This window comes from Leucopleurus acutus (assembly GCF_964270905.1).
Source record: "Leucopleurus acutus genome assembly, chromosome: 15".
NCBI classification, from domain to species: Eukaryota; Metazoa; Chordata; class Mammalia; order Artiodactyla; family Delphinidae; genus Leucopleurus; species Leucopleurus acutus.
In genome coordinates, this window is record NC_139157.1 from 68,448,353 (window position 1) to 68,468,747 (window position 20,395).

Genomic DNA, 20,395 nt, shown 5'->3' on the forward strand with positions numbered 1-20,395 from the left:
GAAAAAACCAAAAACACTAATTTGAAAAGATACATGCACCCAATGTTCATAGCAGCATTATTTACAATTGCCAATATACTGGCACCTAAGTGTCCATCAACAGATGACTGGATAAAGAAGATGTGGTGAATATATATACAGTGGGAATACCTACTCAGCCATAAGAAAGAATGAAATTTTACCATTTGCAACAACATGGATCGACTTGGAGGGTATTATGCTGAGTGAAATATGTCTGACAAAGACAAATACTGTATGATATCACTTATGTAGAATCTAAAAAATAAAACAAACTCGTGAATATAACAAAAAAGAAACAGACTCACAGATACGGTTACCAGTAGGGTAAGGGTAGCGGGTAAGGGCAGGACAGGGGTAGGGGATTACGAGGTACAAACTACTATGTATAAAATAAATAAGCTACTAGGATATATTGTACAACACAGGGAATATGGCCAATATTTTATAATAACTATAAACGGAGTATAGCCTTTAAAAATTGTGAATCACTGTATGGTGTACACCTGAAACTTATATAATATTGTATATCAACTATAACACAACAAAAAAAGGTAATCTACAAAAATAATAATACAATGCCACTCTTTAGTACTGATATAAAATGATTTCCAAGATTAAGTGCAAAACAAAACAAGGTACAGAATAGTATATATACTTATCTTCTGTAAGACAGAGGAGTAAATCCCCAAAATATATATAATTACTTGTATATGTGGAGAATATCTCTAGAATAATACATAAGAAACTAGTAACACTGGCTGTATCCAGGGAGGGTAAGTGGGTAGTTGGAGAACAAAGGTGGAAGGGAGTCTTTTCACTGTATATTAACTTTGCCTTTTGAATTATGTACCATGTCCAAGTATTATTTATTTTAGAAGGAAAAAAAAACTTCCTCTTTTGATATTCCCTGTGTTGTATGGCTAACTCATCATTTTCTAAGCTCATTACTTCTTTCCCGGCACTATATTATCAATATGTAATGACGTTTTTTTCAAATCAAATCAATACCCACTTAGCAGTGGGTCTCTAAGCTGCATGGTTTCTATGTGTTTTTATTTATGACAGCCTTTACAAGAACACTAAAATGAGACCGCCTACAGATTCCAAAACTGCTAAGTGGAAAGAAAGCTGAGATCTGCAAGTGTTTTCAAAATAGACCACAGGAGAAACCTCATGTGCCAGTTTTATTACTTGATTTAAAAAAAAAGTCTTCCTTTTAGAACTGAAGTTTTGTGTCACCTTTAATAGTCACATTCCTATACAATTATCAAGATCCAATACTTCATTGTGCAAAGCATATTAGGATGTACGAATTTTTTTAAATAAAATTAACTCAATAAATTTTATGTGCGTGTTCTTTTCCATGAAGAAGAAAAAGAGAATAACACTGAAACAAATATATCCATATTCCTACCTTCAAAAATCTCTCATTGGTCAACAGTGCAACTTGCTTTTCTGAAGCTTGCTTTTCCACGTACCTAAAATTTTTACCATCCCATACACAAAAAGAGAAAATTAGAATTCTAAATATTTGAATAGTATATGGAAAGAAAGAACTTTGTAGATTGGCGGCCACATTCTTTTATTTCTTCTCAAACATAAGTTCAAGATGACAGTCATGGTTTACGGTCATTTTTAACTCCTTAAATCAGCTGCATTTCACAGTCTAGGGGTCTAATAATAAACAAAAGCCATAAACTCCAGAAATAGGAAATGTTACTTATAAAAAGTGACTCTGGAGAACCTGCAAATTATGTCCCCTTGTAAAAATATTTTTCTTTATGCCAAGTGTTCAAATCCAACAAAGAAATGTCTCAATTAAAAACAAAAGTGTTTTATTTTGCTCTAAACAAAGAAGTTATTTTTCCCTCTACCCACTTCAAACATAACTGGGTCTGAGATCCCTTATTTTGCCCCAAACTCTTTTATAAGATGTGTTAAATATGTACTTCTCTTTTTACCTCCTAAACGATGGAAGACGTCGGATGTTTTCACATTGATTATCTGATAAAAAATTTATTCTTCTCTTGGCTTCTGGGAGATTACAGCACAGAACACTGAGGGGCTGGGAATAGAAATGTTCTAATAGAGAAAGCTGAAAGAAATGTGAAAATTAAATATATTTGCTGTATTTTGACAGTAAATCTTTTGTCCTACATTTGCTCAATTTTAAGGTTTTTTTTAAACAGCAAAAATATTTATGGCACTATTATATTTAATAATGTCACAATAGCAATGCAAATAATGCACAAATGGCTATATACTTTGAATATTTTAAGACTCCAATTTTGTCGACAAGGTCAGAAAATTGTAATGTCTGAAGTAGAAACTAAAAGAAACTAATATAAATAACTTAGCTATCTGCAGGAGCAACTCATTTACAATAACAGTAAATGTGGTGGGGATGTGACTGTGGTGTGAACTAATAGCCTAACAGATGCTCAAATACTCATAAGAAAATACCAATCTAGAATCAGTGTAAAAACTGGTCTGCTAAATAAATAAAAATGCTACAATAGCAGAAATTTTGCCTACTGATAAAAAACAATATGAAAAATGAGGGACGTCCAAAGAAAATGTATCTTTTTAAATTTAGTTTTATTTCATGGAGGAAAAGATGGTACAGTATCTGGTAGATACATGTATTCCAGTCTAGAATGCTGTGGTCTCTGCAGTACAAGGGTGATTAATTTTCCAGATCCTACCATAATTTGTAAGATATATTTTACAAGACTATCCACATGTTAAAAGCTCTGAATCTAAGCAAGCTTCTCATGACCAGTTTGGTTTTTCCAGATACCTTGTACCAAAGAGACAGTTCCCTAGATAGTGGACAAAACACACCCTGGTCCCTGGAAAATAGCATTCCGCATCACAAATTAATAAATTAACATGCTAGCTTATATATCAGTCTTAAGGTATTTGAGCTTGATCCTTCCTGGGTAAACTGATAATGAATTTCTGAGCCTGTAGAGCTGAAGACCAGATATCCAAGGCAAGAGGAAATCCTCCAAAATAGTCCAAAATAGTCCATCCTCCAAAATAAGGCTATAAGGCAAAGGGCCAGCCTAACTTAGAAACAAGTACAAAATAGAAAGCAACTGTTCATGCCAGGTGCTGAAGTATTTTTGCACATATCAACATGATCTTATTTCTTACTTATATATTTCCAATTATATTAATGTGATAATATTTATTCCAATGTTAACACTACTTTTTAAACATGAGAAAAGTAAAGACCAAACACGATAACGGACTTGCTGGGGAGGAGGAAAGGGACTAAGTCACATGAGTTACAGCAGAGCTACAGACAGGACAAGAACCCAGTAACACTTAAGTATTCGGTCCAAGTGTGTTCCCAATATTTGGGTCAATTAACAAGTTGGTTAACATATCCACCTAATAAGGGAAGGACTCAACCATATACCGAATGTATATGCCCTACTGCACCTTCTACAGAGAAGTAAAAACTTACACATATTTCCCATTGATGATTAGGAAAACTAGACAAATGGGGTCTAAAGACTCTGCCACTTATTAGCTGTGTGACCTTGGCCAAGCTACTTAACCTAAGCCTTTGTTTCTCCAAGTGCAAAACTGAGAATAATACATATTAATGAAGCAATGTTACTACTCAGCAAAATGCCTAGCATAAAAAAATTATCAGGAACCTATAAAATCATCTAATCAGATCCCTTCATTTTACAGATGAGAAAACTGAGAAACAGAAAGATTAAGTAATCTGGTTAATATGCTTTTCTTCACTCACTTTCTCAATGGTATTTGAGTCTACAGTTTATATTTTCTTTTCCCTTAACTTCAGTGATCTCTCCCCTCTATTGGTTTTCCTTGTTGTTTTTAGTCTCCTTTTCTGTTGCTCACTCACACAGTCAGCTTGCCTTAGGGCTCTACTCCTGGTCCTTTCCTCACTCTAGGTGACTTCATCCTCATTACACAGCTTCAACCATCACCTTTTAATGATAAATCCTAAATATTTCTAGTCCAGATCTTTCTCCTGGGTACCAAACCTTTATATCCCACATGCCCTAAACTTACCATACATAAAAACAAACTCATCCTTTTCTGACAAACTGGCTGTTTACTTTAGCATGTACACTTAATAAAGGGTACCAACCTCCAAACTATTTGCCAAGCTAGAACCTATGTGTCTGTAAGATGCTCCTCTCTTACTCACCCTATCATCCACCGAGTAACAAGATTCTATCTCATCTTCAAATCTGTTTCCTTCTCCCTAGTCCCACTATCACTACCTGTTTCGCCCCTGTTGTATCTTATCTAGGTAACTGCAGTAGCCCTCTAACAGAGGTCTCTCCCTCTACTGGGGCCTTTCCAATTTTGACCCAGCTAGCTCCTGTTCCTTAGGATACACTTCTGTTCTCCTATGGACCCCCAGGCATGTTTCTTTAACAGCACTGACTACTCAGAACAGTAACCGCCATTCTACTCTTCTGCCTGCTTCACTAAATAAGCAAGTTGAAGACAGAGATTTCTTGGTCCTCTGTATCTCCAGGGCTCAGCTTAGTGCTTGACTTAGAGTAGACCCGTGATAAACACTCATGAGTAAATAAACAAATGAGTAAAATGAAATGAATGAGAGAAATAAATTAGAAAGTTACATCTCAATTTCATTTAATTTTCCATATTGCTAAGGTAAATAATATTTTCTTGCTTTAAAATACTCTTTTTAAAAAGTCTAAGTTGAAAAAAATGACACATATTAGCCATAACAGCTTACTCTTATGTAATAAAATACTATAGTGTTTAATGTAGAGGAAGAACACATATGAGAAATAATTTATAATCTTCAAGGCACTACACAAACATGAGGTATTACCATATTGCACTTTTGTACTGAAGGTTACTAATACATAGGTTTTCATGAACCTGACAACTGGCATGTGTTCACGACTATACTTTGCTAAGTTATTTTAGGTAGTTGCCGAAAGAAGGAAATACTATCGACTTTGAAACAACTGGAGAATGGAGTCCTTTTTTAGATTAGGTGTTATGAAGCTAAGTTCATGAATTTTCTTCTTGAAATTTATGAAACTTTAGTGAAAATCCATTCACAATATATAGGAATAAATACAAATGAACACACACACATATGTGCAGGGCACAGCAAACTAGAGCCCATAGCCTATTTTTGTATGGTCCAGGAACTACAAATTATTTTTATACCTTTATAAAGGGTTATTTTTAAAAAATAACAAGGGCTTTCCTGGTGGTGCAGTGGTTGAGAGTCCGCCTGCCAATGCAGGGGACACGGGTTCGTGCCCCGGTCCAGGAGGATCCCACATGCCGCGGAGCAGCTGGGCCCGTGAGCCATGGCCGCTGAGCCTGCGCGTCTGGAGCCTGTACTCCGCAACGGGAGAGGCCACAGCAGTCAGAGGCCCGCATACCACACAAAAAAAATAAAAACTAAAAAAAGTAACAAGACTTTCAACAGAGACCACATGTAGCATGCAAAGCCAAAAATATTTAATATCTAGCCCTTTAGAGAAAAAGTTTGCTGACCCCTTATATATAGCATTTCCTAGGTAGAAAGTCCATTAGCATTCATCAGATTCTCAAAAATAAAGGTCCCTTCCTCCTCACCCCCAAATGGTTAAGAATCACTGGAATGGAGAGGTCTTTTTCCATTTTTGATATTCTAATTAACGTATTTTCTACATTTTGCTGCAAAGTAACAAAGGAGCCATAGAATCTAGAATAATATAACTTGAACTTACTTATTCAGATTTTGCCATTTAAAATGCCCAATTATCACACTAAAAAGTCAGTCTGAAATAACATGCAAATTATTTAGAATCAGCTTGCGAATTTTCAAACCCATTAGTGTCTTCTTACCTGAAGTCCTTTTATAAAGTTTTGGATTGAGAAATCATGATACAAAAAGATGTTGGTCAGAACCTGCAACACTTTTTCACTTAGTTTAAACGGAAATTGAGTTGTAAGAAGTAGCTGAAAGAGAAAAGGGAGGCAGGACATATTCCTGGTTAGTCTTCCCTCTTCATAAATATCAAGTATAAATAATGAGGCAACGAATGATACCAAAACACAGTACCTATGAAAGCTATACTAGTAGCTAGATTTTTTTAGGTCAGATATCAACCAAAATTTTAAATAAACTTATACAACAGTAACAACAACAAAAGAAGCTATTCATACTATATCTTCAGAATCACAGATATCCATCATCCTTCATTCAATTCCTAATTTTAAAAAATTCTATTAAAAAATATCATCTATACAAACTCTTTTCTCCCAACAGAAGCCACTGAAGAAGCTGTAGGCTTTGGCAATTCTTGTTATTAAATTTCTTTTTCATCCATATTGATGCACATTAACGAAGAGTAACAACACATTATGTACTGTTGAATGAGAAACCCCAAATTAACAGGTGTCTATTTAAAAAATATTAAATAGCTGAATTTGCATTTCAATGGCCTACACTGAAGATTTTACATCTGAAAACAAAAAGTCATACTAGGCTTTTCAAACAGAAACAGAGTGATAGAAGGCCAACTGAATTTGGAAACAACCTAGCAACTTTAAGTACTGTAGCTGGAAAAAATTTCCCTAAAGTCAGTGGCTACCACCTTTAAGGGAAAAAAATGCAGAAGTGGTTACTAAATAAGTGGAAGGTGGTCGTTAGTTTACCTTACAGAGCAGCACAAAGGACATCTTCAAGGAGGTGAGTTTAGCAACAGTTCATGGAAGGTCACTACTAAAGAACAGTATTTCCACTTAGGTAGAAACATAGAGGTAAGGTCTGGGAAGGCGTTGGTATTTACTTTTTGTCACGAGCAGTATGACAGGAAAGAGTCCATGAAAAACTTCAAATCATTTAATATAAAATGTAAGGGTGGGGCTTCCCTGGTGGTGCAGTGGTTGAGAGTCCGCCTACCGATGCAGGGGACACGGGTTCGTGCCCCGGTCCAGGAAGATCCCACATGCCGCGGAGCGGCTGGGCCCGTGAGCCATGGCCGCTGAGCCTGCGCGTCCGGAGCCTGTTGCTCCGCAACGGGAGAGGCCACAACAGTGAGAGGCCCGCATACCGCAAAAAAAAAAAAAAAAAAAAAAAAAAGTAAGGGTGAAAACATTGTTATTGTTACTAGGCAGTCATTAAATTCTGCAAAAATTTATTTTAAAAACCTGTAAGTTTCTATTGAGTAATGACTGGTTGATAGATAAATAGGTAGGTAGATATAGAAAGATATGATCATTCTTTTCATAAAGCTTATATTTTAAGTGAAGAGGTAATACTATACATGAGAAAATCATTAAATAAAAATAGTAAAATATGTGAAGGAATATATACAATATCATACTGAGAAATTTATCACTAACATTTATAAACTGTCCATGGCAGTTTTCGTTTCATCCTATTTCACTGGTAACATTTTTTCTTTTTACCTTATCAAGTACTGTAGTCAGGTGCTCCTTGCAAGACAAAGACTGGAATAGTTCTATACACAATAGAGATGATACTGCATGAGGAAGCATCCGATGGACGACAACAGGAGACGTGGCGATTCCAAAAATGAGTATTAGTGGAAATTCATGTAGATGCTGACTAGTTTTTCAAAGGAAGATGCAAAAGTGCAATGTCTTTAGCAAATATATTTCAATACACCATGGTTTAAAATAAGACCACCTTTATTTTCAGGCCTACTTTATAAGACATGGCTAAGGAAGATCATTCTAAATAATAAAAATTTTTAGGTCACTCATTTTCCTCTGTTACAGTAACACAGAAATAGTTATTTCCCAGACATTCTAGCTCTGAAATCAATCTATTAATAGATCCTCTCATTTTAGCAATAAGAACATAGTGGTCCAGAGAGATCAACTGCTTCCCTCTAAGGTTATACAAAAACAAGTGTTAGAAGAGGCGTTAAATGCTATTCATCCTCTATTCATCCTCTCGCCCAAAGCTTGAGCCCTACCTACAGTCTTCCTCACAGTTAGACATCTAGACTATGCTTTAAGAGTTCAGTAACATGAAGGTCACTAATTTTCAAGGTAACTTATTCTATTTATGGACGTTTCTAACAGACACTATGCCACCCCAGCATAACAGCTAAGCTTTAGAAAACTTTTCTTACAAATAGGTAGGATATTTTTAATGGACATCATTAAAAAAATATTACATTCTTTCCCCACAGTCTTAACTCAAACTTATTGAACATGATTTATTCTTAGCATTACCAATATGGACATAAATGACTTCCACAGAGTAAAACATCAATACCCCTGAGGGCTATTGTAGGTCAGAGCCCTCTGTATCGTAGCTGATAATTTTGCTTGTTCCCTCTTATTAGCTATTGCTTTTCAGTATTCTAGCTGTATGCAGTTCTACTTTCATAGTACTGAAGTATTTGAACTATCTTACTGTTTAAGTTCTTCTTTCTTACTTTTGATGGTAAAAGTAGTCACAAGTCTGAGTTCCAAAAAAGCAGAGCTTTTCTGTCACTATTCTGTATTGTGCATTTTTTCAGCATGTTAATCAGTTCAGTGTTAGCATTAAGAAGTCTTAGGATCTGGAAATCTTAGTTTCAAATGGGGAAAAAAAAGACTATCAAAGTAGGAATTATTATTAGATTATCACACAATACAGCTTTAGGCAAATGTAGCCATAACTATTAAGCAAGTTAACATACAGAAGAAACCAAATTAATTTATATTGTAAAAAATGTACCATGGGAAAAGCATGTCACTGGGTTTTTTAATAGGGTTATTTAGGGCTTCCCTGGTGGCACACTGGTTGAGCATCCGCCTGCCAGTGCAGGGGACACGGGTTCGATCCCTGGTCTGGGAAGATCCTACATGCCGCGGAGCAACTAAGCCCGTGAGCCACAACTACCGAGCCTGTGCTCTAGAGCCCATGAGCCACAACTACTGAGCCCGTGTGCTGCAACTACTGAAGCCTGTGCACCTACAGCCCATGCTCCGCAACAAGAGAAGCCCCCGCAATAAGAAGCCCGCGCACTGCAAAAGAGACCCAACACAGCCAAAAATAAACAAATAAATAAATAAAATTTGTAAAAAATGGGTTTTTACTTCAATTCCAAGTCTCACAGGATTTCCTTGAAGACCCAATAAGATCATAAAAGTAGTTTCTCATTAGAAATACCATATAAAATAATGTTATTTAAAAAAACATTCTTGCTCAGTAGAGCCATATGTAACTCAGAGCTTCTAAGGGTGGACAGGTATCAGAAAATAAGACATGACAAAAATATCTCAACCTGGAGTAGTTCATCCATCTAGCGGGCAAGTACGAAACAGACAACTTTGGTGAGAGAAACTACACTTTATACTGCCTTATCATTCTAATTAAAAACTGGTTAACTTTTGATTCTCATTTTTGGATCAAAAAGCAAATGAAAATCGTATAGGAGGTGTTCAAACATTCAATTTTATAAGGAATTTGAAATCATCCTGGTTTCAATCCATTAGTATTAAAATGAGGGGTAAACTGCTACTCATTTTCTCTGCAAAAGGTTGCTTTTTGATTAAAGTTGTATGTTTTCTTAATAAGAAGAATTTTGAGAAAAAAGCCAGAAGATATGCCATCTACCTGCTGATAATTATAAAGTCTTGGAGTACTTTTGTGGTGAAGCTTTCCATATCCTTTAAGATAAGCACAACAGGAGGAGACTGCCATTGGCTAGGAGGAGTCCTCTTTTTTCTTGGCATTTTTACGTCAGTCTTCTTTTAAGCCATTGTGGAAAGAAGGAGTTAAAAGTAAACTTTACTACCCAAACAATGTTATAATGCCACAAGTTGATATATCTTCCATCATATTTCACAGTAACATTGTTTCTTTTATTTCTCCCACATAATAAAGAGAAATTCATTTCAACAGTTATTAGCAGACTCTTTCTGTGTCTGACATGGGAATAATAACCAAGAAGAAAAAAGTTCAGTAAAATCTATAACTCATATGAAATATTTATATTTTCTGCTATCTGAGAAAATGACAGGAAAAGCATGGGGAGACGAGAGTATTTTCTATAAAATTGATTTTCTGTTAGTACAATGTTATATTTTGCTTTGCTTTGGAGTGAGAACCAGTACTTTTCATTAAAAACTGTAATGAATAACACTACATGCTGCTCTACTATTATGAAATTTCAAGTTGAAAAGCATCTTAAATGTCATCTGGTCCAATCCCAATCTTTTAAAGATTTCTGACCTAAATTGCAGGCAGTATTTGATTTCTAGAAAAATCTAAAACTGTGGATCAAATTAAGATATTATGGTAAGCATTAGACCCAGTTTAGTCCCTATATAAAGCAAAATAAACTTCACTTATGATGACTTCAGCAAATACGTTCTGCAGAAAATGTCACCACAGTAACTTTTCCCATACTATCTGGCTACACAGCATCATAAACTAAGGCTGCGGTTTTATGGTGCAGTTATCCATGAATCATCTAGGTTATTTAGTTTCACCGGAGACTGTCATGGTAGAATGAGACTTCTATTTATGTATTTGCTTCTTAAACATACTTTACTTACAGAGCATTTATTCCTCAAGAATTCTAAACATGGAACAAAGGAGATTTACATATATATTATATATGTGTGTGTGCATGTGTGTGTGAGTGTGTGTGTGTGTGTGTGTATGACCATTCCTCATCAAACTAAGTCGACAGTGGGTACTGAAAGCATGGTTCTACTGCACCAAAGTAAATACTGAACCTAAGAGATAATATGTTAAAGATAAAGACATTAAAGATAGAGATAGAATCTCCAGCAGAACAAATTCCTGATGCTGTTTTGTCATTAGATGACATTCTCCCACAAATAAAATGGCCTCGTAAGAACCTAAACACCTCCCAGGAATTAGGCTACATACTGATAAAAGAAAATTTCTAAATTCTAGTAGCCTTAGGAAAAATAAGTAGCTTCTATTAAATTAACAGCAAGTGCCACATAAACATATCCTTATTAGAACAAAACAGTACTATGTTTACTATAATTCCAGACCTCTTCAATCATATGCCAATTTCCTGGCAAAAAATTGTCAGTTTACATTTACCTGTGTGACACTCATATACCAAGTGGAAAGAGAATCCATTGAATAATGTATCTTTTTCTGGGTGACCTGAACACTTTCTTTCTCTTTGGATTGCACGTTTACATTGCAGTCCATCAACTGTGAGGCCAGCTTTTGCAAAAAATGTTTCATATCTGCAGAACATAAAACACAAGAAAGCATATCCCATTAAAACACATCTAAAACACCTGAAACTTCTTGATCAGTATATTACACTATTTGGGTAGAATGTGTTTTTCTACACTTAACCTAATCTAACATTTAACATATTAACTATTGAGGTTCATTAGTATCCTCTCCCTAATATTTTAATTTCATTCATTCAGACTAACACTAGGCCAAAGTTTATGTTTATTGTCTGTAATAAAAGTGTTACCTAAACAAATGTGCAAACATGAAAACTATAAATTATATTAGGAATAATATGTATTTAAATTACACTGGACAGCAAAAGGTTTTTAAGACCCCTAAGAAGACATCGACAGTGTTATTTACATAAGCTATTTTACTGATTACAACTCTTCCTTATAGTCATTTTTAAAGATGCCCTAAGGGCTTTTACTTAATTCCAAACAGTTTATGAATATGAACATAAATATAAGCACTTAAAGCCCTTGTATCAGCCCAAATCTAAGCACATTTTACTCTATTAGTGTCCACATCCTTTATGATTTAATGGCTCCAGATACCCAAGATTAGCTCTGGCAATGGACTGCTTTTTACCACGGTGGCCTTTCAAAGTGGGATAATAAGATGATTTGAGGCTGTATATATGAGCCTATGTATGTAGTCTCTTCTCTGTTGGGCTAAATAAGAGATCCTCAGCTTATTAAACATTAAAATTTTACTGGGTTCAGAAAACATCTTGTGAGTGCCTGGACTATTACTGGAGGTGAAGCTGATTGGTAGGGGTGGGGCCAGAATAAACTAAAGCGGCAGAATCCTACAATAGTCAAGATTACGCCAGAGGCACTAAACCTCATCCTGCCAAAAATGTAGTGCCATGCTCCTCCCGCAAATAAAAAAGGATAAAGAAAGCTAGAGAGATGGACGGATGGAAGAGATATGTAACATCTCATCAAGGTTGTTATAGCATTTATACTTCACCTGGGCAATCTTTAGCTTGCAATGAAACTACATATGGAGTAACATTATTCTGAAGGACTTCTGTTAGACTTCTGAATGTTAAATCATGATCTGTTACATTCACACCTATGGGATAATAAATCAATATTACACCATCATTTTTATCATTAATAATTTAACAACAAGAAAAGCCATTTAACATGTTATAAGTTAAAATATTTTAAAAACATGATTAATAATAGAAACTAAGAAAACATACTGCATAAATGAAGAGTTCTCCATTAAAAAGATACATATAGAGGCACACACTATACTTATCAGGAAAGGTATTCAGCACGACTTTTTAAAAAAAATCTACTGGGGATGTGTAGTTGACCCTTGAAAACATTTTAAAAGCAATTTCAAATTCATAAAGAGCTCTTTAAAATAATCATTCAAAAACAAGGGCCTTACTGTGACCCTGACTTAACAACTGAGAAGAATCCAATCATTAATAGCAATTCTATTAATGATCTTAGTAGTAAATACAAAAGGTAAGTGTATACTAGGGGAAGAGTCTAAAAACAAATTAAAACTTCAAGTCCTTTAAGTATTTACTGAATCCCTGGTTCTCATTTCCACAAATCAGTTTTAGTGCTCTGCATGCAGGTATCAGAGTTGAGTGGAAATTTCCCCACTACTTTGGAAAAAATTCTATTCACTGATACCTTCCCTAATGTCACAATCTGTGACTTCTAGAAAGTGCTTTGGTGCTTAGAAAGTGCTTTAGTGCCAGCAGCAGACATCTTGAAACTACTTGAGACTTGCTACTATAAAACTTCAACTGCTTGGAATATCGTATTTTAATGCATATATGTGGAACCTAGAAAAATGGTACAGATGAACCGGTTTGCAGGGCAGAAATAAAAGACACAGATGCAGAGAACAAATGTATGGCACAAAGGGGGGAAAGTGGCGGGGAGGGGGTGGTGGTGGGATGAACTGGGAGATTGGGATTGACATGTATACACTAATATGTATAAAATGGATAACTAATAAGAACCTGCTGTATAAAAAAATAAAATAAAATTCAAAAATTGAACAACAACAACAAAAACTTCAAGTGCTTGGAAGGAAAAGAAAAGGTTCAGAATCTTCCAGACCACCAGTAAGCAAATTTTTTTTCTAGGAGACAAATAAAAATGCAGGCCGGCTATTTTAAAATGGACATATATACGTTTCTGAAAACAGAAAATGTATAACTGTGTAACTGTATAAGTATTCTTTGAGTACAGATATCAAAATGGTATTTAGCACGCATTATGGTCTAGGAATGTGATACTGCATCACTGAACAAATTCGGGAGTTTAATAAAAATATTGGCTTCTCTTGTCTTTCACTGACAGACTTTATTAGCTATTTAACACTATGTTCCTTAAAACAATGGATTTGCCTATTGAAAATAAGATAATCAACAATGTCTTCAACTGGAAAAATGTTCTCCTCAGACCACTGACTTTGAAACTTATGATTTCCATTAGCTTCTTTTCTCCTTATGACAGCAGGCAGAGAAGGGATTTAAACAGTTATCTCACAACAATCTATCAGGCCCTCCCTCTTGACTGTGTTTCCCCCACTCTACTTCCAATTGCTGTAACCTGGCGGGAGAGAAACAAAGCACCCGACAGTACAAGCCAGCCATCACTGGGCCTCAGTTTCTCATCCATAAATGGAAGGGGTTTGAAATTAAGTGGCAGGCTGCACTGAAAAGCTGGTCCACAGCATTATAAAAATCATTCCCTGGAGTCTTGTTACTCAGAGGGATCCTGGGATTGGCAATATGGGCATTACCTGGAAGCCTGTTAGAAATGCAGTTTCCAGCCCCACCCTAGACCTATTAACGAAAATCTCTATTTACTAAGATCCCCTGGAGGTTATCTGTAGGTATCATTAAGGTTTGAGAAGTATTGCCCTGAATATCAGGAATAAGATTTAGGTATTGAACAGTATTAGAGGCAGTATTAAACAACAGAATTAATTTCTTATCTCAGAGCTCACTAGTATAAAAACCTTGAATAAACAACAAATTGGAAATACAATGAAGAGTATGTTTGGAATCCAAATAAATCCAACTTTCCTTTCAGAAGGAATGAAGAAAATTTGCTAATATTCCAAAGAAATTTTTTCCATTATCATGCAATCCAAATGTTTGGTTAAAATGGGATATTAATGATGGATACTTAAGTATGTAAAAAGTTTACAATCTACAATCTGAAAGCAACTTATATATAGTTCATCTAAACCCCCTTCACCCCATTAATATTAATACAACATTACAAAACAATCCAAGATTGAAAAAATAAGCACAGGGAAATAAAATTAAGGTCACAGAGTAATTTCATTGAAGATATGATAAAGTATAAAAATTGTATCTATCAACATACTGGTAGTTTCTTTATTACTGAATTCAAATCTCAGATTCAAATAACTAAGGAAGAAAGAGTAACACAAATATATTTCCCCTTCATTTTTCTGACAAAAAGGTGAGGAGGGTACTAACTAACCCTAAATCAATTTCTTTTAATTTACAGATGTATGGTCAGTATAAGGAACTTTTATTGGTTTTGGAAGTATGCAAACTTTAATTGGTTTAATTCTGTAAATGAAAAAGACAAAACAAGTTTATCAGAACAGGTGATTCCCACTATTCTCAACAACAAAACCACTATTACAAAAAACAAACACACACATATGTACCTAGAACAAGAGCAGCAGTTGGAATTTCTCTGAGTTTTATTTGACAGCCCCAGTCTCTTGAATTCTTCTGGAACCCAGAATGAGACTTCTGAAGAAATTCAATTAGACTGTCAAACAGGTTTTTATTTAATTCCTCTTGTAGTCGCTACAAAAAAACCCACAAAACTTTATGAATTATTTTTAGCAGTAATCTGATACATCTTTCCAAGTTTGGGAAAGGAAACTGTCATGATTTCAATTCCAAAGATCACATGTAAAATAATTATAAGATAGATGAAATTAAAAATTGTTTTTCCATAAATCTCCAGTGAGCAGTGCTTTGAATTCCCTCCTTAAAGAATCTCATTTATTCATTCAACAAACATTTACTAACCACCTTACAAATGAAAGAGTCTCTTCCCTAAAGAAAGTGAAAAAAATGAGCTAGAACACTTACAATTAAATTGAAATACATTGCATAGAGTGCTATGATAATATAGGAACAAAGAGTAGGATCATCCACCTTAAGCTGATCAGGTGATATATTTGAGCCAAAGAATTAGAGCAAGTGATGCAGGAGGTGATGGTGGACGAAAGAAAGTTAAGAAGGAATGGGGAGTGGAGAAGGCAATCAAGGAAGAAAGCACAAAACATCTGGGGAACCACAGATATAGCTAAGAATAAGAACATGAGAAGTGGCCAGGAACAAGGCTGGACAAATACTCAAGGGACTGTACCAAGGAAATATATATTTGATGTTAAACGGTTTAGATTTTGTACTGTGGGGAGAACCATTAAAGGGATTTGGAGCAGAGGCATGATTAAATCAACGTTAAGAAGGGTTCACCTGGCAGTACTATGAAGGCCAGATTGGAGGGGACTGGAGGGGCTGTACTGGTAGTGGGGCTGGAAAACCCCTGCAGCCTGGATCTGCCTGATGGGATTTGGCCAATGGTGGCATAGGGACTAATGACAGACCAGAAGGGTGTGACATCAGAGGCAGGGACATCAGTTAAGAGGAGACTATGACAATCTATTATGACCATTTAGGTTTCCTAAACTAGAAATCACAAACCCAAATTACTTCAAGCGTTCTAAGGAATACATGAAGGGGCAAAGCCGCCAGGTGTAAAGCAGTAGAGAGTGGTGGGAAGCAGTAACAAACTGGAAAGTGCATAACCCTCCAAAGGCATTAAAAAACAGGAAACACAATCCTGTGTTGGTCGAACAAAACAAGTTCCCTCAAAATGTTGGCCCTACATCTACAAATCTGCTACAGCGGAGAAACTTTTCAGGGCTGAAATATAAAGAACATGGTAACTGAATATGAGGATGAGGGAATGAAGTGGTTTACAAATAGCTTGATTTCTTACTTGTGTAACTGAATGGATAATTAAAGGAGTGCCACCATGTGAAAGCTGTGAGGACATGTAAAGGGCCTGTGCGTTAGCAGCTATAATTATAAACATATGTTCCAATACCTGAAGCTATGCTTAATAATTGAAACATAAGGGTTTTTATTTTTTTTTAGGATATACAGATTACGCTTAACCAAGAGTACATATATTTCATCAACACTCTTATAAACTGGTAGAAAGGAAAATGGGAAGGAACAAATATGAGATTTATGATATTAAGGAAATGTTAAGCTATTAAAAAAAAGTATTCACCTCAGTTTCAGATTTCATCTGCTGCCATATCAACTGGTAAGTTTCAAAGCGAAGCTTACTGTCCTCAGACTCATTTTTCCCTTTATTAAAATAGTCCTCTAAAAACACAGAAGGAAATAAGTCAGTTTCTTTTTTACATAATAATAGAAAATCTCTGTGCAAAGTAAGTGATGGGTTGAATTTTTTTTTTACAAGTATCAAAAATATATATATTTGGGGATAGGTAACATTCAATATCCTTTATATTTAATTTTATTTATATATCTTATATTTTTACTATATTAATGGTATTTGTAAGTTTAAAAATCTTTTTAATTTTTTGACTGTATTTCTATCATTTACTTTTGAACTTCTTAATGGTTTTGGTTTGAGGTATATACATTTAATATTAATGTATTTTCATTATCTGCTCTTATGCTAAGGCTCTGTATACTTTGCTTCACATATTTGCTTTGAACTCTCCTTTATTAAATGATTCTTATTACTACTATTCTTATTCTTTGCTTAGCTGAAATAGTTTAGTGCAGCCTTTTATTTAGTCTGTATTTTATATCCTTCTTGAATGGCTTCCTCTAAATGATTAGCCATTTATCAACACACTATTGCAATGGTTTTCAAACTTTAAACCATGATCCATATTAAGGAACACATTTTACATCATAATCCAATACACGTGAATCTAAGAAAAACAAAAACAGAAGTCCCATAAAACAATACTTCTCGTTATCATGTGACAGCAAATGCTTTCTCTTCTGTTTTTTAAAACTATCAAGATCCACTAAACTGATTTTATGACGCACACTTGGGTTATAACTTTCAGTTTGAAAGAGATGCACTTATTGGATAATCCGTCCTTTCTCCCACCCATGTCAGATGCCCTTATTGTCTGAATACTTACATATGCACTTGAAACTGTTTTTGAACTTCTTTTGTTCTACTGAATCCAGTTCTACTCCCATGGCAGTCCTGAACTCCTGTAACTGTTAGAGCTTTGTAGTGCATCCTAACATCAAACAGATCCAGAGCTTCCTCCCAGCGCCACCAAACATTATTCTCTTTCAAAAAAATTTAAGGGCTTCCCTGATGGCCCAGTGGTTAAGAATCCACCTGCCAATGCAGGGGACACAGGTTCGAGCCCTGGTCCGGGAAGATCCCACATGCTGCGGAGCAACTAAGCCCATGCGCCACAGCTGAGCCTGCATGCCACAACCGCTGAGCCCGCATGCCACAACTACTGAAGCCCGCGCACCTAGAGCCCGTGCTCTACAACAAGAGAAGCCACCACAATGAGAAGCCCGCGCACCACAACAAAGAGTAGCCCCTGCTCGCTGCAACTAGAGAAAGCCCATGTGCAACAGCGAAGACCCAACACAGACCTAAATAAATAAATAAATAAAATAATTTTTAAAAATTTAAGACATTCTCCCAAATTAAATTTGTCATTTCTCAAAATTATTACCCTGGTGTTTGACTGGATAAAATAAAATCTGTAGATTGATTTGGGGAAAATGACATTTTTAAATACGTTTCAAAAAAGTCACATCCCAAAACACTACAGGTCTCTTTTTTTATAATCAAATAGTTTACATGCCTTATAGTTTTCTACTTTCCTTCATATTTCTTGTTGTTTACTGCTAGGTATTTTATTGCAACAGCTAGAACTTTCATGGTATTAAATAATAATTGTGAAAGTACACATTTTTTTTTAACAAAAAGTTAAAAATTAACAATTTTTTCCTGATTTCACTGAGATGCTGCTAGTATCCTCCCAACAAGTTTTAATGTTAACTGATAGTTTGGAACAGAAATTCTCTTCCATGTTAAGGAACTTTCCTTCTAATTGTCATTGACTCACAAATCTTAATAAATTATAACTGAAATTCAGTACAAAGAGTTCTAAGCAAAAACTTGCCTTGAATTATGAGAAACACTATTAGGTAGTGGTTAGACCTTAGGCTCTGGGATCAGACAGCTTGGTTTCAAATCCCAGCTCTGCCACTTGCTAGCACTATCACTGAGAAAGTTCTTTCTACATCTAAATATCCTGATATACTTTAATGGAGATAATAATAATACTTTCTTCATAGTTTAACACATATAAAGTGCTTAAAATATTCTGGCACATTAAAAACACTCAATAAATGTTAGTGCTTTTATTAGTTATAATGACATTGCTCATAATATCAGATGTCATTTCATGCTATGTATCCTTCATGGATAACAGGGGAACAAGTCTTGAATTTTTCTCTGAAAATGAACTATTTCTAGTTAAGTTTAGCAATCTCCAACATTAAAGAAATATGTTGATAAGTCAATCACTTAAAAACAAAATAATTTATAATGTAGCTCTTCTTCGTTCACTATTTCCAAGTCCATCACTGTCACTTTTTATTTGGGGAGGTGAGGAGGGCAAGGAATATAGAAAGCTTCAGGTTTTTTTGAGACTAAATCTGAGTGTAAAGTTCAACACCACTGTTTACTCTCCTGTTAATGAGAAACGGCATCCTTATTTTAAATCATAGTTTCTACCCTCTATTGCCCTCAATATGGACCATTATTTTATTATTTGCTCCCTGAGCACAGGTACTTTACCTAGCTGGTCCCAAATTGAAGGATTAACACCTTAAAGGTCTACATCATGAGATGATTTAGAAAAATCCAATTCTATATATTGGAGCTGTTTATCTCCTTAGTCAAACAATAGTATAGTCCAGTTTTTCTTTTTTAATTCAAAATTAAAAAATGAGTGTGAATGAATATGCTTAATTGCACATCATAATTTTTCCATCCGAATTAATCTTCACAGTGCTGAACAGTGAGTGTAAATACTCAACATGCCTGAGAGGAGCTTTTAAAAAATACCAACACCTGGGTGCCATTCCCAAAGATACTGAGTCAGTTGGCCTGGGCTGCGGTTTGGGCATTGGTGTTTTTAAGAAACTCTCCAAGTTGAAATCGGAATAAGGTCGATGGATTATCCCACTGTCAGTATGCTAGTTGTGATACTGTACTATAGTCATGCAATACATTATCACTGGGGATAACTGGGTGACGGTTCAAGGGTACTCTCTACACTCTACACTCTTTCTTACAACTGCATGTGAATCTACAATTATACCAAAAAAAAAAAAATCAGTTTTTGTTTAAAAGTTCCCCAAGTGATTCTAATCTGCAGGCCCCATTGAGAAACAGTACAATAAACATTTTCTGACTGATAATAACATCTTGATTTGTTTGAAGTAGTCAAGTCTTCTTAACTTGATCACTAAACAGACATCTGGAGATAAGTAAAGAACGTGAAGACAATATTTTTTTTAATAATTTAATTTTACTGCAGTATAACTTACAAATAATAAAATATGCCCATTTTAAAAGTTTGATATGTCCTAACAAAGGTATACACTCACATAACCATCCTCTGTCTACAGAACATTCCCATCACTCCAAAAGTCCCTCTTGGGACTTCCTTGGTGGTCCACTGGTAAAGAATCTGCCTTCCAATGCAGGGGACACGGGTTCAATCCCTGGTCGGGGAACTAAGATTCTCACGTGCCACGGAGCAACTAAGCCCGCATGCCACAACTACTGAGCCTGCACGCCTCAACGAGAGAGCCCGCATGCCACAAACTACAGAGCTCACGCACTCTGGAGCCCACACGCCACAACTAGAGAGAGAAAACCCACACGACACGACTAGAGAGAAGCCCGTGTGCCACAACGAAGAATTCGCACCACAACAAAAGATCCCACATGCCTCAACTAAGACCAAACGCAGCCAAAAAAACAAAAGGTCCCTCTGCCCTTCTGCAGT

The 20,395-nt window shown here is 35.5% G+C and overlaps 1 protein-coding gene across 3 annotated transcripts in view; it reads right to left on the reverse strand.

Annotated features, from left to right (window-relative positions):
* Window positions 1-20,395, reverse strand: part of ORC3 (origin recognition complex subunit 3) — a 62,314-nt gene that overhangs the window by 38,607 nt on the left and 3,312 nt on the right. For all 3 annotated transcript variants that reach the window (XM_082855530.1, XM_082855528.1, XM_082855529.1), the window contains exons 3-11: window positions 16,585-16,682; window positions 14,936-15,080; window positions 12,221-12,325; window positions 11,096-11,247; window positions 9,629-9,762; window positions 7,462-7,621; window positions 5,893-6,006; window positions 1,983-2,116; window positions 1,436-1,499 (exon numbers count right to left, since the gene is read on the reverse strand). In XM_082855530.1, the coding sequence (XP_082711656.1) occupies window positions 1,436-1,499; window positions 1,983-2,116; window positions 5,893-6,006; window positions 7,462-7,621; window positions 9,629-9,762; window positions 11,096-11,247; window positions 12,221-12,325; window positions 14,936-15,080; window positions 16,585-16,682 (1,106 nt within the window). The remainder of the gene's footprint in view (window positions 1-1,435; window positions 1,500-1,982; window positions 2,117-5,892; window positions 6,007-7,461; window positions 7,622-9,628; window positions 9,763-11,095; window positions 11,248-12,220; window positions 12,326-14,935; window positions 15,081-16,584; window positions 16,683-20,395) is intronic.